We start from the raw sequence: 12,110 nt of genomic DNA on the forward strand, positions 1-12,110 counted from the left end.
GATTGTGGAAAACACTGATACTGACTGATGAAAACACTGGTACAGACTAGTGAAAACACTGGTACATAGTAGTGAAAAGACTGGTACAGATTGGGGAAAACTGAAAACACTGGTACAGACTGGGGTAAACACTGGTACTGACTGATGAAAACACTGGTACATACTAGTGAAAAGACTGGTACAGATTGGGGAAAACACTGGTACAGACTAGTGAAAACACTGATACAGACTAGTGAAAACACTGGTACAGACTGGGGTAAACACTGGTACAGACTGGGGAAAACACTGGTACAGATTGGGGAAAACACTGATACAGACTACTGAAAACACTGATACAGACTGGGGTAAATACTGGTACAAACTGGGGAAACACTGCTACAGACTGGGGAAAACACTGGTACAGACTAGTGAAAACACTGATACAGACTAGTGAAAACACTTGTACAGACAGGGGAAAACACTGGTACAGACTAGTGAAAACACTGGTACAGACCGGGGTAAACACTGATACAGACTGGGGTAAACACTGGTACAGATTGGGGAAAACACTGGTACAGACTGGGGAAAACACTGGTACAGAATGGGGTAAACACTGGTACAGACTGATGAAAACACTGGTACAGACTGGGGAAAACACTGATACAGACTGGGGTAAACACTGGTACAGACTGGGGAAAACACTGATACAGACTGGGGTAAACACTGGTACAGACTGGGGAAAACACTGGTACAAATTTGGGAAAACACTGGTACAGACTGGTGAAAACACTGATACAGACTTGTGAAAACACTGGTACAGACTGATGAAAACACTGGTACAGACTGGGGAAAACACTGGTACAGATTTGGGAAAACACTGGTACAGACTGGTGAAAACACTGATACAGACTTGTGAAAACACTGGTACAGACTGATGAAAACACTGGTACAGATTGGAGAAAACACTGGCACAGACTTGGGTAAACACTGGTACAGGTTGGGGTAATCACTGGTACAGATTGGGGTAAACACTGGTACAGACTGGTGAAGGGTAAAGACTGGTACAGACTGGGGTAAACACTGATACAGAGTGGGGTAAAAACTGGTACAGACTGGGGAAAACACTGGTATAGACTGGGGTAAACACTGGTACAGACTTAAACACTGGTACAGATTGGGGTAAACACTGGTACAGACTGATGAAAACACTGGTACACACTGGTGAAAACACTGGTACAGATTGGGGAAATCACTGGTACAGATTGGGGAACACACTGGTACAGACTAGTGAAAACACTGTTACAGACTGGGGTAAACACTGATACAGACTGGGGCAAACACTGGTACAGACTGGGGAAAAAACTGGTACAGACTGGGGTAAACACTGGTACACACTGATGAAAACACTGGTACAGATTGGGGAAAACACTGGTACAGACTAGGGAAAACACTGGTACAGACTGGTGAAAACGCTGATACAGACTTGTGAAAACACTGGTACAGACTGGTGAAAACGCTGATACAGACTTGTGAAAACACTGGTACAGACTGAAGAAAACACTGGTACAGATTGGAGAAAACCCTGGTACAGACTGGGGTAATCACTGGTACAGAATTGGGAAAACACTGGTACAGACTGATGAAAACACTGGTACAGATTGGGGAAAACACTGGTACAGATTGGAGAAAACACTGGTACAGACTTGGGTAAACACTGGTACAGATTGGGGTAATCACTGGTACAGATTGGGGAAAACACTGGTACAGACTAGTGAAAACACTGATACAGACTGGGGTAATCACTGGTACAGATTTGGGAAAACACTGGTACAGACTGGTGAAAACACTGATACAGACTAGTGAAAACACTGGTACAGACTGATGAAAACACTGGTACAGATTGGAGAAAACACTGGTACAGACTGGGGTAATCACTGGTACAGATTGGGGTAAACACTGGTACAGACTGGGGAAAACACTGATACAGACTTGGGTAAACACTGGTACAGACTAGGGTAAAAACTGGTACAGATTGGGGAAAACACTGGTACAGACTAGGGAAAACACTGGTAAAGACTGGGGTAAAAACTGATACAGACTGGGGTAAACACTGGTACAGACTGGGGAAAACACTGCTACAGACTGGGGTAAACACTTGTACAGACTAGGGTAAAAACTGGTACAGATTGGGGAAATCACTGGTACAGACTAGGGAAAACACTGGTAAAGACTGGGGTAAAAACTGATACAGACTGGGGTAAACACTGGTACAAACTGGGGAAAACAATGGTACAGATTGGGGAAAACACTGGTACAGACTAGTGAAAACACGGGGACAGACTGGGGAAAACACTGGTACAGACTGGGGAAAACACTGGTACAGATTGGAGAAAACACTGGTACAGACTGGGGTAAACACTGGTACAGATTGGGGGAAACACTGGTACAGACTGGGGAAAACACTGATACAGACTTGGGTAAACACTGGTACAGACTAGGGTAAAAACTGGTACAGATTGGGGAAAACACTGGTACAGATTGGAGAAAACACTGGTACAGACTGGGGTAAACACTGGTACAGACTGGGGAAAACACTGGTACAGACTAGGGAAAACACTGATACAGACTAGTGAAAACACTGGTACAGACTGGGGGAAAACACTGGTACAGACTAGGGAAAACACTGGTACAGACTAGTGAAAACACTGGTACAGACTGGGGGAAACACTGGTACAGACTGGGGAAAACACTGGTACAGACTAGTGAAAACACTGGTATAGATTGGGGAAAACACTGATACAGACTGGGGAAAACACTGGTATAGATTGGGGAAAAAAGTGATACAGACTGGGGAAAACACAGGTACAGACTGGTGAAAACACTGATATATCAGGAAAAACCTAAAACAGCCTGAGGAAAATACAGAAACAGACTGGTGATCATGAGAACACTGAAGCAGGCAGTGAGAAGACTGAAACAATGATGCTGATCAGCATCATTTTCTATTAGCTAGTGTTGATTAAACAGAATAAGATATAAGTGTTGAAGATTTAAAGAGTATGGCAAATAAAATATTCTCAGTCAAGAATGTAATTTACATGTACACCTGTGTGCTCAATTAGAATGTAATTAACATGTGTGCTCAATTAGAATGTAATTTACATGTTCTCAATTAGAATGTAATTTACAGGAGTGCTCAATTAGAATGTAATTTACATGTGTGCTCAATTAGAATGTAATTTACATTTGTGCTCAATTAGAAACATCATTCAGACTTACTATTGTCAAATTCCTTCGAGCAGACATGACATCCTGATCTTGTGCTGATTGATAACTGTACAGGATCAAAAGGCTCTAGTGGACAGAAATTACAGTCATAACACTCTATACCGCCCGCCTCCTCACTGTAGTCATTGCCCCCTATCCCCGGGAACACTCCTCCAGGAATCACGTCTTTCTGATCCCAGTACACCTGGAACTCATTATAGGAACCGTCATTCCAACCTGAAACAGAACATTATAATATCTCTTGTTGATTATATGCAAGATCAGCAGATATAACACTTGACAATACCTGTAAATTATGTACTACAGTAACTTTAACTGATAGTCCTTTAAAAAAACTAGTATTCTTCCTCTGACAGGATTATTTAAACAATGCAAAGTATATTGCAAGGCAATCCTTAGTCCCCAAACGGTAATGATTTCTATATTTAACAAACAGTACACTTATGTCAGGAAGCATACATGTAGCTCACAGTAGTATAGGGTTATAGTGACCACCTTCTTGCATTCCGCCATCTCAAGATGTCTGTGTACACCAAATTTGGATACTCCAGGTGAAAAAGTATAGATATGCCATGGATAGACATTTTCAAAAGTAAAAGTCAAAGGTCAAGTCATAGGCCACAATGACCAAATTCTTGCATTCTACATTCCATCATCCCAAGATGTCTGTGTACACCAAATCTGGTAACTCCAGGTGAAATAGTATAGAACATTTGCCCGGACAAACATTTTCAAAAGTTTAGGTCAATGGTCAAAGCATAAATCACAATGAGGACTTATTTACGTAATTCTTGCACTTTGCACTCACGACTTCATCTTACGATGTCTTTGTACACCAAATCTGGTTACTACAGGTGAAAAATAGAAGATATGTGGCGGACAAACTTTATCAAACAATGAGGTCAAAAATCAAAGCATATATCACAGTGACCTAATTCTTGCACTCTGCACTCCACCATCCAAAGATGTCCCTAATTGTATGCCCTATCTGGTTACCCGGGTTAAAATGTATACAAGATAAGGCCAGGTGAAAAAACTATTTTTTTAAAGTTAAGGTCAAAGGTCAAATTATAGGTCACAGTGAGCTAATTCTTGCACTCTGTCATCTCAAGATGTCCTTGTACACCGAATCTGGTTACGCCCATCAGGTGAAATAGAATAGAAGAAATGTGCCAGACAAACTTCTTCAACGGAATGACAGACAAACGGAGTGCAAGCCTATAGTCCCCTCCCCCTAAGAACCAGTGGGGAACTAACAAACTAAGTGAGTGCCTTAACTATACCTCCTAGGTTAGCCGCAGAGGGGTACAGGTTCACTGGTAAAATATACCATAGAAAAAGTCAGTCATGATGATTTATGATTTCTGCTTTCTTACAAATGACTTTATGTAAAAAGTCTTCCTTTTAATGAAAGGATCTTTAGGTGGGTTCCTATATATAGCTATGCTGTACCTCCTAAGTTACCCCCAGAGGGGTACAGGTTCCCTGCATTCGAGTATGGATACTGGGAAATCCTCAACTTGAACCCGCCAAAGCTCTCTTTCCGACCGTCGGTAACAAACTGGACTGTCAGATGGTTTTGAGTTGTCTTGAATATCTGGAGATCTGCCATGTCTGCAGGTGAATTCTTCTTCCCACATATACCAGCGGGAGGAATATTGGGGAACATCTTGGCATTGTCAGGTGTTGGACCTTAAAAACAATTAGGAACAGACATCTGTTTCATTTCTATATGTAATTAACAAAAACACCATCTTTAATGTAATTTGATAATTTCCAAGAATATTCTTTACAAACATTTAGCGTTTAATTGAGATCAAAAGATCACGATAAAAAAGATTTCAATATTCATGTAATTTTAAAAATATGAAATAAAGTAAAAAATATACATTAGCATGCGCACTGGAATTTTGAAGATAATTTATCTTGTTAACAGCCTTATCTGAATGAATTAAAGTAATCTCAAAACAAGGAGAAAACAATACTCAAAATACTTACCATTATAAAGCTTTAGATAATCATAGCAGAATTTAGGATATCCCCTATCATCCATCTCAGCATAACTGTCTATTGCAAGGTAATCAATTTGAACTTCAATCTGGTTGTTTGGATGAGCTTCTATAGATACAATACAGTTCCTGCCATCTTGGTAGCTGGTGCCTACGTTGGAGTTGACATCTTCAAAATCGCGGTTGTAGAATTGGTATCTGGTGTTTACGTAGGCTGGATTTCTGCAGAACTCTTCATTGTAAGTACAGATTGAACAGTAGGAAGTAGACTGAACTATGATGTCAGCTGAAAGTGTAAATATTTAATTATAAGGATTAGAGTTTATTCATAAACTGTACACAAAGTGTTCATTCTTAGTCAAAATTTGGTTAAGAATTTGTGAGCAATCTATATTTAGTCTCCTATACCTCCGGAAAAAGATTTGAATAAAAATATGTCGAGAACCATTGTGTATAATAGGAATAAGATCTGATTTCAATGTTTGATACTTTCCCATCCCAAAAAAAAATACTCTTTTACAAAGTTTGGTAATTGTATAGCTGACAGAGCATATATATCGAGATTGCGCTCAGAACAAAGTCATTTAATTTACAGTGAACAAAGTGTCATGATCACAATACTGTATATATTGCTAAGTAGGGGACAAAAGTCATAAGACCCAACCAATCATGTGACACATGCACACTGCCATATAAAGATATGCAAAATCTGGCAATTGTACCATAGCTAACTGAGCAATTACCGGGGTACCATATAAGTGCCAGAAAAAGTGATGTACAGATCTAGACTGACAGAGGGACAGAGTACAAATTAAACCTAAAGTTCCCCATGGCCACCTCCCTTGGTATGAGTGGGGGACTAATTTAATGACATTCTATCTTCAGATGTCTGATTTCCTACTAGCTCTAGATCTAAATACTAAGAATACTAAATATTCTTCGTTATATCAAATCTAAGGTAGGTCGTAAATCATTAATTAAAATATATATTGCATTTATAAGACCAATTTTGGAGTATGCAGACATAGTATGGGATAATTGCACCTTACAATCTATTGAATTACTTGAATCTGTACAACTAGAAGCAGCTAGGATTATAACTGGTCATCGTCCAGGGACATTACACAATAAACTCTATAATGAACTTGGTTGGGAAACACTGTTTGCAAGAAGGTATAAACATAAACAAATACTGATGTATAAGATAATGCATGGACTCTCACCTCAATACTTACAAGATGTCAAAAAACCTTTTATTAACAATTATACTAACAATCCCTACCAGACTCTTTAACCCACCTATGTGTAGAACTAATAACTATTTTGACAGTTTTTTCCCCTTTAAGTGCCGCCATGTAAACACTATGGATACTGACATGTTGAACTCTCCATCTCTTGTTCTGTTTAAACAATTACAAAATAAAGATAGTTAATGACAAAGAAGTAACTACAACTTTTAAAAACGACGGTGAAAGAATTTGAAGGGTAAATATTATTCTTTGCCAATTAAGAAATTCCTGTAGTAATTTAAATTCTGATTTATATCATGACCGTTTAATAAATAGTCCAACTTGTGCTTGTTCTTTTGAATACAAAACAGCCTCTCATTATTTCTTCAATTGTCGACTGTATATCGAACAACGAAATACTTTGTTTACTTCTTTGAATGATACTAGTAAGCATAGCCATATGGATTTAAAGATATTTTTCAAGGTTGTCTTACATGTGATCTGAATATAAACAGACAGATGCTAAGTCATATTCAGATTTTTCTTTGAAAAACAAGGCATTTTAATTTTTATATGCATAGAAAGCCATGATGCATTATACTGAGATATAGTAAATCAAATATATATATGTCTTATTTTAATCTGAATCAAATAACAAAGTACAAATTTTTTGATGCATAATGATAAATGAGATTACAGTTGAGTAGGTTTGTTATATCTTGTTTATTTTCTGTTCAATATAATAAACAGAAAATAAACATAATAATATATTGCCTTTCTGTCACATTATTCAAATGTGTATTTTAATATTTACTCATAGACAGTATTAATAATTAGTAGCAATGACCTGCATGTGCACATACATGCACATGGACTTTGGTCAAAGTCTACTCTTACTGTACATATGATATACTGACTGTGACTTTGCTTTATTTAGTAAGAAAATAATTGTATGTGTTTGAATGTATGATTGTGAGTTGTTTGTGTATTGTTATTGTGATGTCCTATGAGTTCATCCCCTTTGTGTTTATCATGTCGGTGTTATCTCCCCTGATCTTTTAATTATAGTATTACTCTTTATACATATGTAACTTTTCATTACATAGTATCCTTAAATTAATTAATCATTATTGTTGTAACTTCATTGTATATATATTTGATCAAATTTTGATACAACGTTTAAACAAAGCCTATATCGTATCATTAGGTGTGGAAGTCAATCAGACTGAAGCTATATATAGCGTGTGTATATGTGCGCTGAGTACGAGAGGTCAACTGTTCGATTTCGAGCTATATTAATATATACAGTATAAATGTTATTTACATTGTTTACGTTGAATTGTTGTTATACATGTGTAGTGTTTATGTTGAATTGTTGTGTTATACATGTGTAGTGTTTATGTTGAATTGTTGTGTTATACATGTGTAGTGTTTATGTTGAATTGTTGTGTTATACATGTGTAGTGTTTATGTTGAATTGTTGTGTTATACATGTGTAGTGTTTATGTTGAATTGTTGTGTTATACATGTGTAGTGTTTATGTTGAATTGTTGTGTTATACATGTGTAGTGTTTATGTTGAATTGTTGTGTTATACATGTGTAGTGTTTATGTTGAATTGTTGTGTTATACATGTGTAGTGTTTATGTTGAATTGTTGTGTTATACATGTGTAGTGTTTATGTTGAATTGTTGTGTTATACATGTGTAGTGTTTATGTTGAATTGTTGTGTTATACATGTGTAGTGTTTATGTTGAATTGTTGTGTTATACATGTGTAGTGTTTATGTTGAATTGTTGTGTTATACATGTGTAGTGTTTATGTTGAATTGTTGTGTTATACATGTGTAGTGTTTATGTTGAATTGTTGTGTTATACATGTGTAGTGTTTATGTTGAATTGTTGTGTTATACATGTGTAGTGTTTATGTTGAATTGTTGTGTTATACATGTGTAGTGTTTATGTTGAATTGTTGTGTTATACATGTGTAGTGTTTATGTTGAATTGTTGTGTTATACATGTGTAGTGTTTATGTTGAATTGTTGTGTTATACATGTGTAGTGTTTATGTTGAATTGTTGTGTTATACATGTGTAGTGTTTATGTTGAATTGTTGTGTTATACATGTGTAGTGTTTATGTTGAATTGTTGTGTTATACATGTGTAGTGTTTATGTTGAATTGTTGTGTTATACATGTGTAGTGTTTATGTTGAATTGTTGTGTTATACATGTGTAGTGTTTATGTTGAATTGTTGTGTTATACATGTGTAGTGTTTATGTTGAATTGTTGTGTTATACATGTGTAGTGTTTATGTTGAATTGTTGTGTTATACATGTGTAGTGTTTACGTTGAATTGTTGTGTTATACATGTGTAGTGTTTATGTTGAATTGTTGCGTTATACCTGTGTAGTGTTTATGTTGAATTGTTGTGTTATACATGTGTAGTGTTTATGTTAAATTGTTGCGTTATACATGTGTAGTGTTTATGTTGAATTGTTTCGTTATACATGTGTAGTGTTTATGTTGAATTGTTGCGTTATACCTGTGTAGTGTTTATGTTGAATTGTTGTGTTATACATGTGTAGTGTTTATGTTGAATTGTTTCGTTATACATGTGTAGTGTTTATGTTGAATTGTTTCGTTATACATGTGTAGTGTTTATGTTGAATTGTTGTGTTATACATGTGTAGTGTTTATGTTGAATTGTTTCGTTATACATGTGTAGTGTTTATGTTGAATTGTTTCGTTATACATGTGTAGTGTTTATGTTGAATTGTTTCGTTATACATGTGTAGTGTTTATGTTGAATTGTTTCGTTATACATGTGTAGTGTTTATGTTGAATTGTTGCGTTATACATTTGTAGAGGCCCTCGCTGGCGAGCCACTCATGGACAGAATGTATATAGCCTGTTATTCCATCCATTTGACTATTACATCTGTCAATAAAATTTCCTACTAGCTCTCCTAATAGGAAAAGAAACAATTAATAACAGTATTTGTATTTCCTACAATGTAGGTTTTCTTGTAACATGACAAGTATTCTTGACGACCCCTACTCTCTCTCCCTCCCCCCCCTCCCCCTCCCTACCTCATCAATGAATAATCACTGTCTGTCTACGCATCCACACTTTTGTTTCGCCAGAGATTCTTTGAATTAAAAAAACTTATCTTATTGAAATTTGACATGGTGATACACTGGGTATAGTACTTCTACTTCTTCTAAATGGTATTGACCAACTTCAACAATTTGAAGATAAAATGTCAGACGAGGAGTGAAACATGGAAAGAGATTGTTTTTAAAAGATACGAGATGGTCTAATTTGCGTTTGATAGGTGACGGTAGAGGGCTGATTTGAATAATTCCGTTGTGGGGCTCGAAATAATGTCAGGTGGGAGTTTATTCCACTCGGGTATAGTTCGAGGGAAGAATGATGCCTTTCTGGTCTGGGTTTTTGAGTGGGGAATTTGATACGAAAACTGGTGGTTTGTTCGGGATTTTCTAACTGTAGGGATTAATCTGTCTGATTTTACGATAGCGACTTTCTGGTTTACAATGTTATGAAGCATGGTCAGACGAGCATCTCTACGTCTATCTGCTAGAGGGCGCAGCTTTAGGTGGTCCAACATTTCTGACACACTGGAGGTACGATGGTTGTACCTGTGCTTATTGAGCACATAGCGCGCTGCCCTTCGCTGGACCATTTCCAACTTGTCAATATTTGTTTGGGTGTGAGGGTCCCATACTGTACAGGCATACTCAAGTGATGGTCAAACTAATGATTTGTATGCCTGTACTTTGGCTGATGTTGAGCCAATTTTAAGATTTCGTCTTAAAAAGCCTAGCGTAGAATTTGCTTTTGGGCAGATAGTATTTATATGTGAATCCCATTTAAGGTCAGATGATAGTGTTACACCCAGATACTTGGCCTGACTAAGATGTTCCAGTATGTGTCCATGTAAGTTCAAGGGCAGTCACTAAAATTTGACTGGGAATGCCAAGAGGGATAGGAGTTACAATCCATATCTAAAAACCAAATTGATCAAATTGAAATTAGACACTGTGATATACATGAATATAATGTGATATTTAGGTGTGACATGCATGGTGATTGATATACTGTGATATTTAGGTGTGACATGGTGATGGATATACTGTGATATTTAGGCGTGACATGGTGATGGATATACTGTGATATTTAGGTGTGACATGGTGATGAATATTATTCAATTATAGCCTTTGGCTGAGGTCGATGCCTGAATTTATCAACCCGAGAAAAGACATATTAACAGAGGACGCAGTCCGAGATCAATATATCTTTTATCGGGTTGATAAATCCAGGTATTGACCAAAGTTAAAGGCTACATTTGTTTTATTATTTTCAAAACAGTGATGTTAGCAATCTGAAAAAAACATAGCAAAAAGCTGCGGAAGCGGGACGATACGTTCGTTTGGAGACACGTCATTAATCTATTTTTAGAAACACCCAGTCCTTCAACAAAAATCACACGCTCCAAGTCAATATCGGTTTTTATCGGTGGACACATGATTCGCTTCTGGCCAATCGCTTGTCGGGAATTATATAAAAAGAAATAATAAACTGTGATATTTAGGTGTAATATGGTGATGAATATACTGTGATATTTCGGTGTGACATGCATAGCACTAGGCTTTCTGTTTACTCTTGCAATTAATAAATATCTAACAATTTAAGCAGTATTTTTTCCCCGAATTTTCGAGGGTCAAAACACATATCAAATAGACGTGTCCTTTCACCCAAGTGTTGAACCCTTATTTTGAACAAAGAATCGAAAAGATACTCTCAAGGTCCAAATGAAAGCATTGAATACTTATGATTGGGGTTTTAGGTGTAACTTTTTGATGAGGTCAATACATGTGCTCAAGTCACTCTAACGGTCATGTTATAAGGCTTATAACATGACAGTTAAAGCTGGGATGACTTCAAAACAAAAAGTGAATGACTGTTAGATTGAGACACTATATATACACATATACAAACAGAAAAAGCCCACTGTACATATATTTTAGTAGTTTTTAATATTCACCTGTACCATACATAATCCTTAGAATACGAAGTAATACCTGAATATAGAAAGAGTTCCAGCCGTAGGGTCTACTACAAAATGCCGCTGATTTCGCTTTCACTCAGTTTGGAGACTGCTTAATTTGGGTTTGAGGAAGGGGTAGGGGGGTCGGTTCCTATTTTAACGCGAAGACAGAAAAGATACGAAAGATGCATTTAGAGTATGAACTTTGGACTTTCCTTCCCTTTATACACCTCCACCATATATTTGTTCTGTCTTATAATTAGAACCGAACCTCATTTGGTCACCAGGGTTTAGCCTAACTTTACCTGTACTTTGGCGAAAAAAACCACGTATAAAACCCCTAGCTGCCTGTTTGTAACGGTTTCCGTAAATCTCTCCCATCGTATATTGTTGCTATTGCAAACTTATCTCACACAGTTGTAATCTGAACTATATTAACTATTTTGTTAAATTACCTTTGAGGTAGCCAATCCAGGTAAATACAATCAAAACAAACAACACTGCGGCATCCATTTTTAAATCATGACGTCACCGGAAG

At 36.8% G+C, this 12,110-nt stretch overlaps 1 protein-coding gene across 1 annotated transcript in view; it reads right to left on the reverse strand.

The window, feature by feature from the left end:
* LOC110465388 overlaps positions 1 to 12,110 on the reverse strand; it is a 20,962-nt gene extending 8,852 nt beyond the window's left edge. The window contains exons 1-4 of the mRNA XM_021521166.1: positions 12,028 to 12,110; positions 5,266 to 5,562; positions 4,720 to 4,959; positions 3,259 to 3,483 (exon numbers count right to left, since the gene is read on the reverse strand). Coding sequence (XP_021376841.1) covers positions 3,259 to 3,483; positions 4,720 to 4,959; positions 5,266 to 5,562; positions 12,028 to 12,085 — 820 coding nt within the window. The 5' untranslated portion in view covers positions 12,086 to 12,110. The remainder of the gene's footprint in view (positions 1 to 3,258; positions 3,484 to 4,719; positions 4,960 to 5,265; positions 5,563 to 12,027) is intronic.

The sequence above is a fragment of the Mizuhopecten yessoensis genome, unplaced genomic scaffold (assembly GCF_002113885.1).
Source record: "Mizuhopecten yessoensis strain PY_sf001 unplaced genomic scaffold, ASM211388v2 scaffold11073, whole genome shotgun sequence".
NCBI classification, from domain to species: Eukaryota; Metazoa; Mollusca; class Bivalvia; order Pectinida; family Pectinidae; genus Mizuhopecten; species Mizuhopecten yessoensis.